A 21,456-nucleotide genomic window follows, 5' to 3' on the forward strand; every position below is an offset into this window, starting at 1 on the left:
GGCAAAGATATAGGGTAAGACACTACCGTTAATTCAGAATTCCCTTGGATCAAAGCACACCAACTGTACTTTTATCAAACTATTTGATATTTTAACAAAATAAGCAGAATCAATTTAAACAATTAAAGGTTGCTCTAACTTCTGAACTCGCCCTAACTGCTAGCAGAGGTAGGTAGATTCTCTTCACAGGAAGAATACTGGGGGGAAAGAATAATAAGAAGAGTTCAAGCATTTTAGGTATGTTCCATAATTTAACCCTTAACTTTCTAACTTCTAGTGACAAGGAGGTATGGAAACAAGGAAATCTGTACCAGTCACAAGCCAAGCACAGTAAAGTAAGCCTGAAGAAAGCAGACCAAGAGGAGATATGGATTTCTCTCATGCATCTTCTACCCTATTATGAAGAAGTTAAAATCAGAAGTGAGAGAAAAAAGGTTCATGACGTAGTCTATGATTGAGTACTATGGCAAGAGGCTGCTATCGTATCTTCCTTATTCCCACATGGAACACTTTCCTAGTACCATGGAGACCAAAACAGAAAAATGTGCCCATATGATGTTGTAATTTTAACATTCTGTATTTCCCCCCTCATTATGGAACTCAAGATGGCATACAGAGAGTTCTCCAACAGCCCTCCTGTCTAACCACTAAGCAGACCCAGACCTGCTTAGTTTCAGAAAGGTGGTGGTGCCATATCCCATCAGAACATACACCTCAATCACAGCTTAAGCAATCAGTTCTTAGTGTTGAAAGCATAGCAAAGAGAAGGGGGAAACCATGCATGTATTGCCAAGACTGAGAAACATGCCCTGATGGGGTGCCATGTCCTTTCCTTCCCTATAGCTCACTAATGAGGTTGTGGTTTTCTGAGCACCTGTGAAATAAAGTTTTGCCATGTGGTCTTTAGGCCAACCTAACATTCTGCCTACACAAAAGTAACCATGTGTACAGTTGAAGAGGCCATGCACTTATTGAAAATCACTGTAAAACTTTGCAATGAGTTTTCATCCTTCTTTGTAGGCTACATTACTCCAACTTAAACACACACTTTTGACCTCCTATTCTTAACCACTCTCAATAAATACAACTTGCTAGTATCAAAGGACATCACAGTACACCAGTTATAGACCTGTTCTATCAGTTACCAGTGCAATTTTAGAAATAATTTAATTCTGCCATACCCTTGAACCTCTCTACTTCAATTATTTAAATAAATTCCTAAAACAGTGTTTTACATACATGACATAGTAAGTTTGTGTGCCACCATAAATGCACCTAGTGAGAACTCTCAGCCAATTTCTGGTCCCTGACCCATCTATACAATACATATGTTTGGTACAGACAGATATTTTTGCCCACACAACCACAAAAATGTAATGTGTGAAATAGCTTTTAAGACCAATTCCCCCCCCCCACTATTTATATACAAGGTGTTCACCATATCTTTCTAACATTTTATATTGAATTTATATTATTCTAGGTAAATCTGAGGACGCGGGTGGCGATGTGGTCTAAACCACTGAGCCTCTTGGGCTTGCCAATCAGAAGGTCAGCAGTGAGTCGTTCGCGACTGGAGTTAACTGCCAGGGGTCCTTTACCTTTAGGTCAAAGGTCCTGTCAAAGGTCCTCTACCTTTAGTTAAACCTGAAGCATATTTCTATTGAATTTTTTAAAAACCCATTTTTGATCTTTATTTAATATCAACATTTGCTAAAATGGACATAGAATAAATTCAGAAAGAAAGAATGCCTCAAATGTTCCTTTGTTGAGCCAAAGTGCTATGGATCTGCAACAGCATGAAATTTCTACTGAGAGGCTGGATACAGAACTCATATTCCAAATGATACAATGCTGATTCCAAAGCAAACAGAGGTTGCCACCTTGTGGGCTGGTAAACTACAGCTATTAATTAAATGACATATTGTTGTTATACTTCTTGTAAGATCTGCTACAAAAGGTGAAAACATGTTTTGGGAATATTTTAAGAAGCATTAAATAGCATCCTGCCTCTTCTTGCAATTTATTTGAAAGGGATTGAAAGTGTTTGCTGCCAATAAAAGCAGCATGTAACAGATGTTATCCCATTTACTCCATCGTTCCAAATTGGCTGGAGTGACCAATGTAACTCCAAATCCTATGCAGTAATCAGAAGAAAATCATAGCAGCAAAGCAATAACAGCAGATAGGGGAAACTGGAAATAGTCAGAACTTAGCAGGGAAGAGAAAAGAGCCTTATGATTTAGTTTTTCCATAGGAGATAGTACCTCCTCTCAAATGCATCTTCTGCCTTCTTGAGAGTCCTGGAAGACCTCATCCCTGCCTTGCAGGCCTTTTCCCACCTGGCCTGAGAGGGCAGGACCCTGACTGACTCCAGCTACCCAAGGTGAGGCTGCTGAACAGACTACTTGGATGGAGTATTGTTTAGAATGTTTTGTTGGGGGGGTTGCTGTTCTAGATATTAATTTTTTGTATCTTTATTTTAGATCTTATTATGATTTATGTGAAAATTGTTCGATCCGGCGGTGTACTTTTTGATGTTTTATTTACTGTTTTTGACTACTTTGTTTTGTTTGTAATTATGTAATTTTTTATGCCGTAAGCTATCTTGAGCATGGTTTTAACTATGCATACAAATAAAATTATGTATGTATGCATGTGTAAAGATTCACTTGCAATACTGGTGCTTTCTGTTAATTTACTGAGTTTCTTAGTCCCTTTTTGGTCACAACTTGACACAGTTTGTGGTTGTGCCACATGCCAGCCCTATCTCTAGCCAGAGGAATTGTGACTGCTCTGCTAGCCAGCCCTCAGGCCTGAGAACGCTGCTTTAAAATGCCAGGTTGCTTTTACATAATATCTCTCTCATTCATGACTTGATTGTGGATGAGGAGGCTGCCCTGGTATGTATTACTGAGACATGGGTTGGTGGGACCTTTTTTCAGCCAGAACTTACTGGAACTCAGTTCCGGCACCTCTTTTTCTAGAAAAATAGCACTGTGGATGGGTAAACAGAGTGGGTTTGGTCTTACTCAGCTGTGCCTACCTGGGTTCTCAATGCAGCATCAGTCTTGGGGGGGGATGGGGGAGGGGCTGTATTTCATCTCTCTCTCTCCAAACTTCCTGTCTGCTTGAGTGGGAATCTAGAGTGAATGTACCTAGCATTGGGCAATCAGGACATATTAAGGAGTCTGCTGGTTTACCACCCACCACACTGCCCAGCAGTCTTGCTGACTGAGCTGACAGAGGTGGTCTTGGAAGTGGTCTTGAAGGCTTCCAGACATCTATGCTGTGGGAGCTGAAGGTTTCATGGCAGCTATGACAAAAATGGGGCTGTCTCAACATGTCACTGGCCACACACACAGGAGGCCACACCCTGGACCTGGTTTTCTCAACCAGGCAGGAAGAGAGTGATCTGAGAGTGGAAGGATATTAACATCAGTCTTTTATCATGGTTGGATCGCCTCCTGCGGAGTTTTAGGTGTCCAGCAGCATTCCCCCTCTGCAGAGGTAGGGGACCTATTAGGATGGTGAACCCTCAGAGGCTCAAGGATCCAGTTGGTTTCCACATGATTCTAGGGAATTGTCCCATCTAATATGACTGGGGTTCCTGCTGAAACACTGCCTGATCAGTGGAATATACAGATGGCTCAGGCCATTGGCACACTTGCCCGAGCACCCTTTCCCACTTGACAGAGCCTCGCTGGCTCCTTGGTGTAGAGCAGAGCTGAGGGCAATGAAACAGACAGGGGAGACAGCTAGAGCGCAAGCAGAGAAAAACTCCAAGCAAACGTAAGCAAAATTAGTAGGTGCTCATTATTGAGCCTATTTACAGTGACAGTGAAGATGGCCAAGAAGACATACTTTTGCTGCTTCTATTACATCCCCATTGGGTCAACCAGCAGAGCTTTTCTAGGCAGTATGAGGCCTTTTATAGTCTGACCCAAAGAAGGTGGCAGAACAGACAGTGGCCAACAGTGACTTGCCCGCAAAAAACTGCTGGCATCCATCCCAACCAGCACAGCAAATGGTCAGGGATGATGGGAGTTGTCAGTCAGCATCATGCTGACTTATCATCCCAAATGTAACCTGTTTCATTTTCTATGTGCCCTTTTAATTTTATTTTCTATTTAGTTTTCTATCTTTTGGACAATTTCTAGACAGGAGGTGCATAGACAGTAAAGAATGTAACCAAACTAGACATTTTTTAAATTTTAATTAGTACCGTATTTTTTGCTCTATAAGACTCACTTTTTCCCTTCTAAAAAGTAAGGGGAAATGTGTGTGTGTCTTATGGAATGAATGCAAGCTGTGCAGATATCACAGAAGCCAGAACATCAAGAGGGATTGCTGCTTTCACTGTGCAGCGATCCCTCTTGCTGTTCTGGCTTCTGAGATTCAGAATATTTTGTTGCTTGTTTTCCTCCTCCAAAAACTGGGTGCGTCTTGTGGTCTGGTGCGTCTTATAGAGAGAAAAATACAGTATGTCCATTTAGTGTTCTCAAACATGTTTTTGATATCTAAGTAATGGACACCACAGCATTTTTTTAAAAAAAGATGTCCTTCAAAAATTTATAACAGGCAAGCTCTTTCAATCATTTTTCATTCTTCCAATTTCTTTTATGAAGTTTCCTTATCTTTGTGAATTTCTACACTAGGAATTGTTAATTTATTTGATTGAAAAACCAACATAAAATGGTTCTGCGACTTACTGACAAATTATGGATTTAACAAAAAACAATTTAGTTGGCATTAAACCATTTTCTTATCAATGTAACTTCATCATGTCTACATTTACACCTCATCAGAAAGTTATACTCATTTGGTTTGGTTCAGCATTTTGAATCCTCCAAGACAGAGCTATTACTGAAGTTGATCATATTACTTCCTAATGCCTAATTTAGCATCTTAAAAGAATTCAACTGCAAGGTGTTCAGAACGTTATGGAGATAGAAAAAGCTCTCCCAAGATACTCAGCTTCAAGCTTTGTCAATTTACTCTTCTAAAATAAAGTTGACATTCTAATGGAAATGCTCTACTTACAGCATAACAGGGAAGAAAGGGGAAAAACAGTGAGCTGTTTTTAAAAAAGCTGAATTACCCTATAGGCCAATTCTGTCTGTTTCTGACTGCAGGTTGAACCATGTGTTGAACCAACTATATATATTTTTTTATATTCTTGCTAGGTAGATTGGAATTAGAGGAGATGTCATCTTTAAGATTTCAGCGTTTAAAACTATTTGTATGTCTTTAATACACAAAAACATTCTTGAATATCTCCAAATACTCAAGTTTCTTCCTATATTCACTGACCTCCCAACTCAATTCAAACATACAGCATTCTTTTCATTGATTACGTTCCAAACTATTCTACTCACAGCAAGTTCCTGCTGCAATGCTAGTGCCTCATTTGGCAAATTTAATTTCAAGCCCACTCATTGATTTACCAAGCTTAAGAAGGAAACCAAGAAGGAGAAATTGTGGGCAGCATTCATGCAGGCAAAATATTGAGGCCAAAGATAGACCTTCAAGTAAAGAAATAACTTTGCCTGGCCCTATGAAGTCCCATTTTGTAGAATTTCTAGAATTTCGACAACATTACATTTATTACCTGGATACTATGCTGGATCCATTGTAGAGGTCACTAGCATATGACAGTGTTGCGAGGGGTCGGACAGAATTGTAGCGAGTGAACTTGGATAGACACTCCTGAAATTCATCCAACTGGCTTGAGGTTCTGCTGTCATCTACAAAGGTGGGGGGGGGGGGAGGAAAAATAGGATTTTTAGATGGTAGAACACTCAGGAGCATCAGCAATTAGTGCAACTGGTACATTATTCAGCGACACATGTTCTGACTTCCCTAACCACACTAACATTCTGACAGCCAAATTCTACATCACTTAGTTCTGAATAGTCTTCAAAAAGGCAGGTACACACAAATCACAGTACAGCAGTCTAACCTGGATGTTATTAGTTCATGAGGCCAGGCCCATCCTTTCCAGATGGAATCACAGCCTAAGCAGATACTACTTTCGCTGTTGGTTCAGCAATGGCAGCAAGTTCTTCCACCTGCACCCTTCCTGTCTCATTTTAGGAAGGGAGGAAAAGGAAAGCCTTATTGGTGGTGCAGGGCAGATGACAGGGTACCCTTTAGCACCCCCACAAAAAAGTTGTCACCCTAATTTATACACCACTTCCCAGGACAGACATGAATCCAGGGACAGATGAAAACAGAGTAGGAAAGGCCACGAAGAACTCTGAAGAAAACTAATTTATGCTGATTGCAGATAGGGACAGGAATCTATGTCGGGAATTTAAGAGGGGAGCCAAAGAGGTGAATGCTGTTGGCAGTGAAGTTTTAGATATAGACATAGGTAAGGAGACTGAGGTGGCACAAGAGAAGGCAATTAATATACTATTTTTGAATGTTTTTAAACATTTATTCTACCATATGGTTTCTCAAGATGGTTCATAGCAGGTTATAAAATATACATATACAAAAAAAACCAATCATAATGAAAAGCTGCGATAGTCAAGGAAAGAGAAGACTAGAGGTTCATGCTGAAGTAATTGTGGGTGGGGGTTGAGAGAAGTCTGCCATACTGTACAGTAAGTCAGACTGAATTTTGGGGACAAAGCAGGGACGAATTAAATAAAGACAAAGCTTTGTATCTGGTTGACAGGGTGGAGGGCAATAATATGAACCAATGGAGAGAATTACAGTGGACCCTCTGGATACGAACTTAATTTGTTCTGGAGGTCTGTACGTACCTCGAAAAGTCCGCATCTAGAAGCACTGTTTCTGAGCATGCGGCGAAACCCAGAAGTATATACATTCGCAACCCGACAGTTACGTTACCTGAGGGTTCACTGTAATAAGGAATTGGAGGGCAGACAAAACTACAAACCAGAAACAAATCAATATTATGGCAGTTGGGTGTCAATTATCTTGGTCGCCTAGAGAAATCAACCTCGGTGAGTGGCAAATTGCCATGCTGGACAGGAGAATACAGGTAACTGGATGTGTGGTAAAGAGCAAAAATTAGTTTAAAAACCTAATAATAAGAGAATAAAAGAAAACATTAAAGTTTTGCAATCCCAGTTTGCTATGCTAATAAACAGAGAAGTGGAATGGAACATTAAAAAACTAAGACAAAGAAGTTTCGAATTTGCAAACAAATCAGGAAAATTGCTGGCATGGCAGATCAAAAAAAGAAAGGAACAAAACACAATAAATAAAATTGTAGTGGATGGAGAAGAGATAACTAACCCCAAGGAAATAAGGAAAGGTTTCTTGGATTATTACAGAGGATTATATAAAAACAGAGAGAAAAACAACTCAAGGAAAATAGAAAGATTTCTGAAAGAAAAAAAAGGTGCAGACGATTCCAACAGATAAAAAAGAGCAACTGAATACCCCAATAGAGATAGAAGAAATAACAGAAGTAATAAAAGAATTAAAAAGGGGGAAAGCCCCAGGTCCACATGGATTCACCGCTAACTACTACAAAGAAATGAAATTCGCATTGATGACACCATTGAAAGAAGTAATGAATAACATTTTAAAAGAAAGAGAAATACCAGAAACATGGAAAGATGCATTTATTACATTAATTCCGAAACAGGACTCAGATTTATTGCAAGTTAAAAATTATAGACCGACCTCACTGTTAAATATAGATTATAAAATTTTTGCAGGAATTTTGGCGAAAAGAATGAAAAACATACTGTTAGAAAGCATTCACGGGGATCAAGCGGGCTTCTTACCTGGCAGGCAAATGAAAGATAATATAAGAAACATAATAAATATAGTAGAATATTTGTCTGCCAGGAGTGAGATGCAAGCTATATTGATGTTCGTAGATGCAGAGAAGGCATTCGACAATATAATTTGGGACTTTATGTTAAAGTATCTGGAATATATGGAGGTGGGTGTCAATTATCTTGGTCGCCTAGAGAAATCAACCTCGGTGAGTGGCAAATTGCCATGCTGGACAGGAGAATACAGGTAACTGGATGTGTGGTAAAGACACAGTTAAGTACCCCATTCAGTAGCTAACAGGTATTCTACCTGATACTCGAGTCATCCTGGTGGAAAAGTAGCATTGCTCCAGATCTTCAAAATGGGCTGTAAGCCTCTTCCTCCTTGATGCTAGCGTACTGTTATACCAAGGCTGCTTCTTAGCCTGAAAGAAGGAGGGGGAGGAGAAAGGCTGTATTCAGAAGCAACTTCTTTGGCAGATTCTACTGCTCAACGAATAAACAGTAGATAGACATTTCAGAAATGCTAAAAATCAAAATAAGGGTTAACATTTGTATTTGCTTCTGATTTTGTCAGTGGTCCACATGGGAAGTCTTTTACCTATAATCCTTTTGATATGAAGGTAATAATTACAAGAGATCTATATTTATGCCTCAGGCATAAGATTTGTAAGAGAAATATCACACAAATCAAAGATCACAGTATTCTGGTGAACAGATGATACAACAGCAACTTCTCTAATTTCTTGTCATACCACTACAAAAGAAATGACACCCAGCTCTCCAAGTTGAGGGGAGGGAATGGAATGTCTTTATACTAATCACTTTCAAGGAAACAAATGAACAAGAAAATACTTCTTGAGCTCCCTTTCCCCCAAAGGCAACTTATGGAACTACAATACTTCAAAGCATACAAATTTCAGGATTAATTGCTATCTTGAATTTTTCTATGCAATTTCTTGTTGTTAATACAGCTTTTAGTAGAAGCACAACACTTGCACACTTACAACTCAACATTTTAAACTCAGATGAGTCTAAATAAACACAATAGAATTCAAAATTCAAAACTATAGGCATACACTCACAGAGGTGAATCTAAACAAACGGAATATGATTTAAAATTGGGAGGTGGGGGTAAGCAATGCTAAGGCTTCAAGTTTTCAATATCCAAACTTAACCAGACAGAATAAAGTTTGTGAGTCCTTCGCATTTCCATGGCAGTCCTGAGTTATGTATAGATCTGTGGCATTTATGGATAACTTAACTATACATTTTCTTGGAAAGCAAGAATCTTTCCTGTCTTCTCATCCCCAGTTGATTTTGCAGTCACATGCTACTTAATTATAATGGTACTCATGAAGAACTCAAATTACCAATGTAAATTATAGAATATGTATACCAACAAAAAAATGAAGATTACATTTTTGAAAAATGTTAACAAGACTGTGGACTCGCCATTCTGCATTTTCATATACTAACATCAAAAAACTAATTAAGAATAACTGATGAGTAAGTTCCACTTTGATTTGTATGGAATTTGGTTTAAGGTGTGCCCATTTAGAACAAACCTCAATCCATTCTATCTGTACTACGGTATGGGTTCCAAGACCACTTCCAAATGAAATCAATCCACCCCTTTGACCCATTAAGAATATAGTGTTAAAACAAGCTGATGTTACACAAAAACTGAACACACCTCCAAAAAGATTGCTAGGTGTAGTTTGTTCAAAAGTCAAAGCAACACTGAACTCTAAGTGAACCAGAAGACTGCAGCTGCCATGTCTTGCATGATAGCACAGTGGTGCCTCGCAAGATGAAAAGAATCCGTTCTGTGATTCTCTTCGTCTAGCGGTTTTTTCGTCTTGCGAAGCAAGCCCATTGAAGGATTAGCGGATTAGTGCTATTAGCGGCTTTTAGCGGCTTATCTGCTGATTGGATCAGCTGATAAGTGGCTTAGTGGCTTAGAAAAAGGAGGGGGGAACCAGCAGGAACTCGCAAGACATTGTCGTCTTGCGAAGCAAGCCCATAGGAGATTCGTTTTGCAAAGCACCTCCAAAACGGAAAACTCTTTCGTCTAGCAAGTTTTCCGTCTTGCGAGGCATTCGTCTTGCGGGGCACCACTGTATTGTACAATGTACCTTTGTATTACAACAAAACTAAGAACCTGCTCTGTTACTAAATGATCAATCTGCCATAATGCATTTTTGATAAAATCAAGCTGCTTCACATCACACAGCCTGTTTTCTTCAATGATCTGTTCACTCTCTTGCTTACTATGCCATCTCAAGTAGTTATATTCAGTATACAGCAGGAACTATTCCGAAAAACTTCTTTAGGGCCGAACTAAACACAATGTAGGAAATATACATATCTCTCGCAAGTATCTGAAGGGTCAATAGAGAAACCCAGACTGGATGAAGATTCTTCTTCTTCTTTGGCGATCACTCATAGCCGAGTAAGACTGTCTTCCATAAACACGATTTTAACAATGAGTCAGTAAGTGACTGTGGAGGCTACACGTCATTCCACAGTGGGGACATTGGTTTCCGGGCGGGAGTTGATCACGGTGTGGATTTGCAAAGCATGCCTTCCTCTTAGCACGTTTCTCCCTTGCGTCCTGAGTTCGAGTGTCTTCAAAGCCAATGACACCTTTGGTAAAAGCTGTTCTTCAACTGGAGCGCTTGCAGACCAGTGTTTCCCAGTTGTTAGTGTTTATACTACATTTTTTAAGATTTGCCTTGAGACAGTCTTTAAACCTCTTTTGTTGACCACCAGCATTACGCTTTCCATTTTTAAGTTCGGAATAGAGTAATTGCTTTGGAAGATGACCATCAGGCATCCACACAACATGACCAGTCCAACGAAGTTGATGTTGAAGAACCATTGCTTCAACACTGGTGATCTTTGCTTCTTCCAGTACACAGATATTAGCTCGCCTGTCTTCCCAAGTGATGTGTAATTTTTTTCAGAGATACCATTGATGGAATCTTTTGAGGAGTTGGAGATGGCATTTATAAGTGGTCCATGTTTCACAAGCATACAGTAAGGTTGGTAGTACAATAGCTTTGTAAACATGCATTTTGGTTTCCCTGCGAATGTCCCGGTCCTCAAACTCTCTGCATTTCAATCGGGAGTAAGCCACACTCGCAGAGCTCAGGCGATGCTGGATTTCAACATCAATGTTGGCCCTTGTGGAAAGATAACTGCCTAGGTAGGAGAAGTGATCGACATTTTCCAACGTTACACCATTGAGTTGGATTTGTGGCGCTGCAGAGGGGTTATTTTGTACTTGTTGGTGCAGCACTTTGGTTTTTTGGATGTTGAGTGATAGGCCAAGCTTTTTGTAAGCTTCTGCAAAGATATTTAGGATGGTTTAGAGGTCATCCTCTGAGTGTGTGCACACTACGTTGTCATCAGCATACTGAAGCTCTATGACGGAAGTAACGGTAACCTTACTCTTTGCTTTCAGCCTGCTCAGGTTGAAGAGCTTTCCATCTGTTCGATATATGATTTCTACTCTGGTGGGGAGTTTCCCTTCGACAAAGTGTAGGATCATAGCAACGAAAATAATGAATAGAGTTGGGGCAATAACACAGCCCTGTTTAACACCTGATCCCACTGTGAATGGTTCACTTTGAGAGCCATTGTTATCTGTGATTGGTGATGATCTGAAGGGTCCATAGGGAAACCCAGATTGGATGAAGATTAGGGCACTAGATAAGTGGTAAGCAAAACCTTCCCCACTGCACTGTTTTCACAATGAAAATATCCCCAAATCTATTTGCTCCTCGGGACAAAATATATACACTCTGCCCCCCAGGGTAAACAAATTTGAAGAGTGCCAAAATAGATAAACTATGGTTAATTGTAACTATGGATAAGGAAAACAAACCAGCTTCAAAAAGTATGGTTTGAAATTTGTATGCTTTCACTTGCCATATTTAAGACTGTCTTGGACAGCACAGCAAGCTGTAGCTAATCAAAAATTAACTTCTCCTTTTAGCTGCATCAGAGGAGGGGAGAACTGTGTAAGTCTAGGAAGAGACTAGGCTTATTCTTGTAACTATGGTTTAGCATTATATCCAGATCAGCATATTTGAAAACTTTAAATGCTCTGCATTTAAGCTACAAACTAGTTTTCGCTCCTCACCGTAAATATTTAAGAACATCCATATCACCCTCCTAGATTGAGCTGTCTGAGGTCAACTTCCCCATCTTTGTACATGCCAAGGTTATTTTCTTACCTGGGAGGTACTGCTAAATCCAGGAGGTTGGCTGTATTCTGTAGAATCAATAATGCTACTGAAAAAATAAAGAAAATAATCTACATAAGGCGTTAAAATATATAGTGCAAGTCATATACATTTTCTCCATGTGCAACTTTAGTAGCCAGAAAAGTCACAGTGTCACCATTTGTCATCAGGGAACATCTCCACTCAGTCTACCGTCTACCGTCTACCTTCTCTACTCTTCTATCTTTCTAGAAGCTAGTAAATGGCATTCCAGTGCATCTCCTCACACTTAAAGAGCAACCATTTGCCTTGAAACTGGGGCTTAAAGCTCACTACAAGCTATCATCACAGTAACGTGAAGCTGCCAGGAAAGCAAACCTCAAGGCATTTAAAGGGAGGTAGTATTACACCTTGCCAGACATAAGAGGTTGACTTTGTTGCTGATTTTATTGCAGTTCGCTGTACCACACACCTTCCCTTGCACCGCACTCCCCATTCTGCCTTGCTTGAGCATGCCTCCCCTACCACACCATCTACTTTGTATGGAAATCATATGGATTTCTACTTCCTTTCACCATTCTTCTATTCTTCTAATCAATGAAGTGTGATCTTTAATCAAAATGTTGGTCTTCATTGGCAGAAAAGGTGTGGTTAAGGTGGGAAGGAGGGGCAGTTTTCTTATCTAGTTGACTTTCTGAAAGTGCTTACTGGTTATTAGAATTGTGTTCAACTGGGGCTGCTTCACTGGTAAATTTGCTGGAGTGAGTTTGGGTGTTTTCCCATTGGAAGCTAAATGTAGGTTTCGGGACTCTGATTACTAGTGACAAGGATCTTTTCTTCAAGGTGGGAACAACAGAGGCCCTAAGACATTTCTTGTTCCATGGTGATGTAAGAGGGAGAGTTTTCCCTTTGGGCAAGTATACGTTTGGGTAATTTGTTGGACTGCAAAAAAATGTCTCCCAAGGTTTTTTTCTTCCTCCTGGACGATTCAAATTCCTGGCAAAATGTACTAGCCCCAAAATTTGGGGGAGAAGCACAAAGCGAACTCTAGACAGTTGCTCCAAAGGGAATCAAAACCTTGGGCTGCAAAATATTTCCTATCCCCATAGGACATAATCCATTCCCATTACTTCTATACAAACTGTATTTCCTTCCAAAAAGACAGAAGCATTAGTAAAGCAGATGAGTGTAGACTATGGCAAGGGAAGGAGGGAAGGGGGGAAGATGAGGGTGGAGCAAGTTTTGTTTTCGTTTTACGAAGTGTGTTCTATACCAGACATGTCAGCAAACAACAGAGTAGTACCTGTGGGAAGGTGAGGGAGCCTCAAACTGAGGCACAGTGCTGTCCTCACTGACTGGTGAATACAAGCCACTCATTTCCTGCAATATAACCAGATGCAGCACAGTAATTATACAAAGTAAGATTCACACCGCCATTAACAGCAGGCACCTTTAGGAAGATATTACTTAACTCATTATTTTCATTTCAACTCAGCTAGTTTCATAGAACATTCCTAGCATTTTCTGGAGAAGCTAATGCTATTTTCTCTTTTTATGGTGCTAAAGCAGCTAAGCCACACTGAGCTTATCATCAAAGTGCTTTATTCCAAGAGCAGGCTGGTACAATTAGGACCAATATCTTCCATCTGAGCCTCTTAATATCAGCCCAGATGGAGAAAGTCAGCTGCTATCTCTCAAAATGTCCAAACACTTTTATAAGCTTAATGGTGAGACAGGAGCTCTGACATAGGATGATGCATTTGAATAAATAGCAAGTTCATTCCAGCATTTCTAAATTAGCTTCTCAAGATAAGTGAAGCCTACCAGGCAGCCTACCTGAATAGGCAAACAAAACTCTTAAACTGGTAGGGTCAAACTGCAAAGTCCAAAACTAAAACTATGGTTAAAAGGTTATTATATTTTTTGTGGACAGTAATGTCCTAATGTACAGTACTTCTGGAAACTAACTAGACAGGATTACTAAGCAGCTTTTCTCTTACTGGAAGAAATTTAACAAGCACCTGACTATTCACATTTATAGCCTTCCTTCATTCACATCTGCAACAGAATAGGCGGCAGTTCCCTGTAGTCTTACGCAGTTACATTACTTTTGTAAATATAAGCAGTATGTGGGCACTGCTAATCAAACATGTTTTTCCAACAAAGAGCCCCAATGGTTAGCCTCAGTCCAGTACTTATATACGCTGCAACCACATGGGATCAGGAACTGCCACATCATTGCAATAACTTTCAAAACGGGGCTCTTATTCCAGAAAAAGAGAGGGACAAAGTAAACAGAAGGGGCGAGATCACTATTCCTATCTACAGTGGTGCCTCGCAAGACGAAAAGAATCCGTTCTGTGATTCTCTTCGTCTAGCGGTTTTTTCATCTTGCGAAGCAAGCCCATTGACGGATTAGCGGATTAGTGCTATTAGCGGCTTATCTGCTGATCGGATCAGCTGATAAGCGGCTTAGCGGCTTAGAAAAGGGGGGGGAGGGGAAAAACCCCGCAGGAACTCGCAAGGCATTGTCGTCTTGCGAAGCAAGCCCATAGGAAAATCATCTTGCGAAGCACCTCCAAAACGGAAAACCCTTTCGTCTAGCGGGTTTTCCGTCTTGCGAGGCATTCGTCTTGCGGGGCACCACTGTACCTGAATGTTGCCACTTGGATGCAGCCTTTTCTTTCTGGAACTATCATTTTATGGGCTGAAGGGAAGTTCTTATTGTTGGTATGTGTCTCAAGAAACAATGGGGTCGAAATGCTGTTTTAGCAGCACAGAAGTGACCTGTCTGGGGCTCAAACATGGGCAGTGTGTATGGAGGTCGTGGGTTGCCCAGACAACAAGACCCCCTTCTCAGCCTTGCTGATGTGGGCCAAAGAAAAACGGAGTAACACATTTGCCACCAGCTTGGCGTACAAGGTGCCACCCAACTGTCTTAGGAAGTTCACTCTGAATTTGTTTAGGTTACTCCTTGGCTTTTTCTTCTCCCGAATATATCCCACAAGGCAGCAGAGGTGTAGAATCAGAGTCCGAAGTGAAGTATGACCCATAATAATTATTTCTTTTGAGCCATCTAGGATTATGATGCAACTCCCAATACCTCACAAGCTGAAGCACACAGAAAGCTACACACAGAGAAATAAATTCTGAATACACTGAAGGTATACATATATTTGAAATGCCCTCTCATCAAGCGGAAACTCAAGCATTCAAGTGAACAAATTAACCAGAAAGCTTAATCTGTTCATTTTCATCATTACTGAAGCAACTGCCATAAACTTAACACAGCAGCTCACAGCAATGCAGACAGTTTAATGGAAATGAAAAACTGCTCAAGTTGCAAACAATGGCTCAGTGCCTCACCTCTACTCGTTTGATATCTTCTTCCAGAACACTCAGTTCCTTCTGGATCTGCTCCAGTTGCTGTGGATGAAAAAAGGGATAAGCAAAATCTAAGCCAATTTGTACTGGAAACACTGACACTAGCATAAAATAAATCATTTTCCTTAAAGAGAAGGAAGCGCAAATGGGTTAGGAAAAAATACTCATCTCAGGTAGTCACTGTGCACAAAATAATGTGCATTATATAAACAAACAAAAATGTCACAGGCAAGAACATTACGTTGCATAGCTTCAGTAATAAAGGGACCCAACATTATTAAACGTTAATATGTGGTACTCTTAACACCCAAGGTTCTTAAAGTGATTTTAAAAGCAATTATGCTTCACATAATTAGAAAGTCACTGATAACCCACCCAGCACTTGTATTGCTATAGCCTGTAAGATAATAGCAAATAGGCAAAAAAATCCTTCGGAAACAAGTAAAATAATTCAACTTGAACCAAGCTGAATTTAATTTGCCTAGTAATAAACATTCTGTTTATTTGGGAATTGGCAATGCATCAATGTTAACTTTAGGAATTTCAAATCTTTTGAAAGGAGCAGCTAAAATACAACTAGGCATTATATCAAACAACTAGCTTATATCAAAATATGTCACGTCCAGGGCCCACTAAATCCACTGAATAAAAATCAAAACAGACTAATTACTAGTAGAGAAGGGGAGGAGTTATCTAGACACCATCAGTTACCTGAATAGTGGTATCAACCCATACTGCACAGTAGCCATGATACGTAAGATTCAAATGTGACTAGGGCTGCCACCCATTCCTTAAAATGCAGAATCGTCTTGTATTTGAAAGTAAAATGCTAGGCTCTGTATTGATTTAATATGGGATGCAGTTTGTCTCGTATTTGAAGTGATCCTCCCATTCTCCATTCCCTCTCCCTCTCTACTCGCTAGCCCTTTAAGGCTTTTCTGCCCTGCCTCTCCTCCTTCCACCATTTTTGTCCTGGCAGTGAAGTCCTAGCTTTCTTTGCCTCATCATCTCCCTGAATCCATTATGTCCCAAGTTCTTCACAAGGATGGGAACATCCCTTCCCCCCACATCCCCAAAAGAAGGACCTTTGTATCGAGGAATTCCCCCATCTCTCTTTCCACCAACCACTTTTCCATCTATGGGACAGCCCACTCTCCCCAAGAAAACAGGTCTCCAAGTTGTCCCTAGTCCTCTGCCTCTTTGTTGCTCCCTGCCTCATTCAGTTCTCTCCCTCTCCTTACACCTCTACTCCTACATCCCCCAAAAGAAGCTTCTTCCTTGTGGCATTCTAATCCCCCCCTCCCAGACTTCAAATACGGTAGCCTCTCTGAGTTCCCCCTACACCTTCAACCTTCCTTCAGTCCTCTTTGGTCTCCTTCTCATTTGCTTTCTCTCCCTCGTTACCCTGGCCGGCTCCTCAGATCTGTGGAACCTGCCCTGCCTTACCCTTTCCCCCCTTCTTAACCCATCCTGACACCCCACCCCCATTTTTGTTCTTGGGATATATATGTGCGCAGTCAGCACATCCCCAATGGGAAGGGTCTGTCCACTTCCCTACTGACATTGAGCCTCCCCTCTTTGTCTGCCTGCCTTGTGTGCCCCCCCCACCCTTGCTCTGCTTTTTTTGCTAACTGTGATGTGCCTCTGCAACAGCTTGGGGAGGAAGAGAGCCTGCCAATGCATGCAAAACTCTATCCGTGCAGAGATCGGTGCCTGCTTTACTTTTTTCTCTTGGTAGACATGATGGAATGGCAGAAAGGGTCCTCCTGGGAGGCTTGCAAGAAGGAAAGGGAGTCTCTTCTTTAGACTGCAAAACTCCCTTGAGTGGTTTTCCCTTCCCTTGTTTTTGCTGCATGTAATGGGCTCTCCCTTTTTAGTGTCCAATAAGCCAGACCCTTTTAATAGGATTAAAGACCAAAGCTGCGAGAGAAAAAGCAACAAGCGCTGGAGTCAAATTGAGGTTTCCTACTTGCCCCCCATTTCCAAGCCCCCTACACAGACCCATTTCCCCCTTTCATTGGTTAGCTGTCAGGAGGACAAAGGATTGAGCAGGTTCCTTATCAGCCAGGAATATTTCAAAATTGGGGCACTTTGACTAAAAACAAAACAGCATCATCTTGAAAAAAAAGAATCACATTATACTATTTCCAGAGTTGCTCTTACAGCTTTTGGAGTCAGTCCCTCTGCTACAGAGAGAGAGAGGCAGACAGACAGAGAACTTTCTTGTGAGGCAGCAAAGCTTTTGTGGTCAGAGATTTTAATTGCACCTGCAAACGTTTACAAGCAAGCAGCACTCTCACTCCAGCAGCTAGTCAGTTTTAATGGCAAATCTCAATCAATGGCCATTAGATTACTACTTTTGTCACAGAAAGATCTTTGCAAAAACGTGGCTGCTGAGAGTTGCCCTCGACACTTACAGGGCAGAGTGTCAATAGTCACCTTCAAAACAATCAATAAAATCTCCAGGTTTTATTATCAGCTTTAGCACCAAACTACCAACATGAGAGATAAGTGTGACCCTCTTCATTATTCGTAGGATATGTTTACCACACTCACACAATGCTTCATGCCACACTGGAATGTTACAACCGATCATCCATTAGCATCATTCACAAAAGGATGTCTGAAGACACATCATGTGCCATCCAAACCCACAAAGTATAGCATACAATTCCTAACTGTATCACAATTCCAGATCCTGTGTTTATAATACAGACACACATGAGGAAGGAAGGAAGTGCTCCAGCAATATGAAACAGGCTACATAGTGGTTTAGAAAGTAACATTACATTTGAAGGTTCTGGGTAGAATAAAACAAAGTGATAACTTCTTTACCAAAGGACCATTCACCAGAGAATTAAACAAGAAAAACCTTACTCAGTTTGGCACACTGAAAAAAACAAGCCAGAATTTACCCCAGACACTCTTGCTCAGAATTTAGAAGTACCACCAACAAGATACTTAGTTTTCAAGAAGGTTTTGCAGTATTTACTTATTCAGTAAACACTGTTGCAATCTCGGACCAAGATTCCAAGCCAGAGATCACTCTCTATTACCTGATTCTAACCTAGTTCTCTCCAGATGTTCTGGACTACTATGCCCATCAAACTAAGCCAGCATGGCTAACGGTTGAGGATGGTGACAGCCATAATTCAAAATATCTGGGGCACCAGTTTGGGAAGACCATTTTATTATTATAAAACTAAAGGTGCTGTGAACACCTGTAACCAGATGGTTTCAATATGCAAAATCAAACAGTGGATGATGATAGTTTTTCTTCATTTTCAAATAGAGGGGTGGGGCACACTGCCTACTTAAATGCCTATGAAATCTTGAAGCAGAAAAACCTAGGATGATGTGAACATCCCAAATAGCATCTCTTCCTATGAGACCTGAATCTACAGTTGAACAAACCCTGGATTAAGTGACACATCACCAGCTTGTCCAGGACATCAAGAGGGGCAGCTTCACAACTGGTAGGACCCACTACTGCTGCCAACAAGGAAAACCGAAGCTATCATCCGTGCAGTAAATGCAATAATGGAAAATCATACCAAATATATGCTTCAAATGATTGTTTTATTTGACCTACTCACACAGTTGTGAAATGTGATGGGTACCTACATAGGCACCATATGCTTTCGTTACAAAGTCTATAAAATGTGTTGTTGCCAATAATTCACTGTATGTTCCAGAGTCAAATCTACCCCTGGTTATATGAACACTTTCCAAAAACCATAAAGATTATAAAGGCAACAAAAAGAAAGCTGATCATAAAGCGACTGTAGTTTTGAGCAATCAACTTCAGAGATTTGAATGCCACATTTTTCAAAAGGCAAACAAATGGATGGATGCTTATGGAAATGAGCATTAAACCAGCAAAAATCCCTGCTGCATGCTATTGTGGCTATTTTAATCTAACTGAGCAGTGAAATTGCTGAAACATTTTTTTAAAAAAAAGGATAATGGAAAATTTACTACTGAAGCTAAAAGCCTACCTTGGGAATACAAGAAATAATCAACTATCTGTGATCTGAATGATTTTTGCCTTTGTCATTTCTCCTCCCCTATAAATCAATCATCCTATACGCATGTGCAAATAACCTAAGCAACAATGTTTGACATGAAAAGTGATTAGCAGGAGCTAACAACGGCACTGGAGAATTCATGTTTTTATTTGTCCACAATTACCACGCAATAACTAGTGACAGCCTCTCTTTCGCTACTTAACATCTTCATTATGTTGACGGAGGACCATCAGTTGAATGGATATATTTAGGAAGATGACAACTCCAGAATGTTCAGTATATGTACGCAGCTAAATAAAGTAGTGCAACACTTCCAGGGTAGCTGCCTTTGTAGCTGTTGCCTTTGTCTCCTTTGGGAGGAAGGACATGCTATAGGAAACTTAATGAATAATTTTCAGCTGGCCAAAATATTTTTCATAGTGTGTATACAATAAGCTTCAGTTAAGTGAGAAGGGATTATATGGATATGCTCCTAAATTGGCCTGTTCACTTAAAGGAGGGGGCGCAGGCCTTGACTGAATCAGAGAATTGTAGAGTTGGGAGGGACCCCAAGGGTCATCTAGCCCAACCCCCTGCAATATGGAAAACCCGCCCTCCTTGGTATCTCCTGAGAGGATTTTAGTCTCTATGTCAACCCAGTTATTTCTTTTCAGAAGCATCAGAAGAATGTACAGCTTAGGCCTTTCCTATTCACTCCTCTTGGCAATTTTACAGAATGTTACTACCTTATCTTCTGCAGCCTTGGAGTCATTGTACAGAAACTGAGTTCCCCACACCTCCCCCAAAATTATTCTCTTGCTGCCTCACTATTACCAGCTCTCTCTCGACTTCAACTAGACCATGGCACCGATCAACTGGGTACTGCTAAGTGGAAACCTCACTCTGTTTCCAGGCTTGTTAACACTGCTAACTTTTTAAAGCCAATTGGCTATTTAAAGTTGGGGTATACATTTCAGGAACAAATAAAAACGTATTTCCACTGTCACACACCTTTTTGTTTTCTTATGACATTTGGGAGATCCTTCCCAAGGGTACCAAGAGACCATTCCAGGAAGTCTTAACGTACCCTGCGGTTACTGCTGGCCAACAAGAAAGTTAAAGTAGCCAACTAATTTTAAATCCAATTTACCATTCATAAGTGGGGTGTTCAGGGACAAGACAAAGACTTTTTTGCAAAAAAACTACAAGATTTGTGACCAAGAAGAAAGGCTTTTATATACTCAGGGACACAGGAAAAGCAGTATAAAAATAGAAATAGAAATAATAATGATATGATGATGACAACATCTAAAATTAAATAGTCAGTGAGTTTAAGAGTAAATATAGTTTATTTATTCCAGGCTAATCATCATTAGATGCATCACCAATACTGAGGGGCAAGGGCAGAGTAAATCTGAAATCACATGTGCGCAACCCCATGGCCCTAAATGCACACTCATTTAAGTTGGAAGGACAAATATTCACACTGGCATGTAGGGTAACTTCCTTTCCCCCCACCTAATAGGCCAACAAGTCTGCTGTAAACCTACTTGCATCCTATGAGATTTAACACTTTCCCCCCATGCTAAATCAATTAAAGCAAAACTTCATGTTTTCGCAATACTCCAAACAGATACCATCTCCCCTTGTCCCACATTTTATAAAGATGGGATAAGACCTGCCACAATATTATTTCAGAAAAAAAATTAAATCATCCTAGCATCTATAGTATATGTATGTACACAGTAGCAGGGTTTCCACATTAAGACTTTTTAAAAACTTTACTAGAAAATAATTTGTAATGCTGCCCAATTCTAGCCCCAGCTGCAATTTGCTCCAAAAAGTTCCTGCAACTGCCAACAACTATGTCCTTGACAGTCTTCTTTCCCAGCATATTAAAAGTTAAGCAAAAGAAACACCCAGTTCAAGTTGAAACACAAGAACACAAACCATCCTTCACAGTATGATATGGAGTCTTTCAAATCCATGTGTTTTAAAGATTCTGTTGGAAAGGATTCCCACCCCACACACCTTCTTTATTAACACAATGTGATATGCCAACTCGCATTATTA

At 40.4% G+C, this 21,456-nt stretch overlaps 1 protein-coding gene across 3 annotated transcripts in view; it reads right to left on the reverse strand.

Moving 5' to 3' along the window:
• The window catches only part of COP1 (COP1 E3 ubiquitin ligase), a 103,561-nt gene that overhangs the window by 65,158 nt on the left and 16,947 nt on the right, over positions 1–21,456 (reverse strand). For 2 of the 3 annotated variants that reach the window (XM_083507121.1, XM_083507123.1), the window contains exons 7-11: positions 15,359–15,418; positions 13,296–13,372; positions 12,005–12,062; positions 8,071–8,185; positions 5,609–5,744 (exon numbers count right to left, since the gene is read on the reverse strand). In XM_083507121.1, coding sequence (XP_083363247.1) covers positions 5,609–5,744; positions 8,071–8,185; positions 12,005–12,062; positions 13,296–13,372; positions 15,359–15,418 — 446 coding nt within the window. The remainder of the gene's footprint in view (positions 1–5,608; positions 5,745–8,070; positions 8,186–12,004; positions 12,063–13,295; positions 13,373–15,358; positions 15,419–21,456) is intronic. The other variant, XM_083507122.1, reaches the window with a different exon arrangement.

Source organism: Podarcis liolepis (assembly GCF_965112155.1).
Source record: "Podarcis liolepis genome assembly, chromosome: 6".
In the NCBI taxonomy this organism is placed as follows: domain Eukaryota; kingdom Metazoa; phylum Chordata; class Lepidosauria; order Squamata; family Lacertidae; genus Podarcis; species Podarcis liolepis.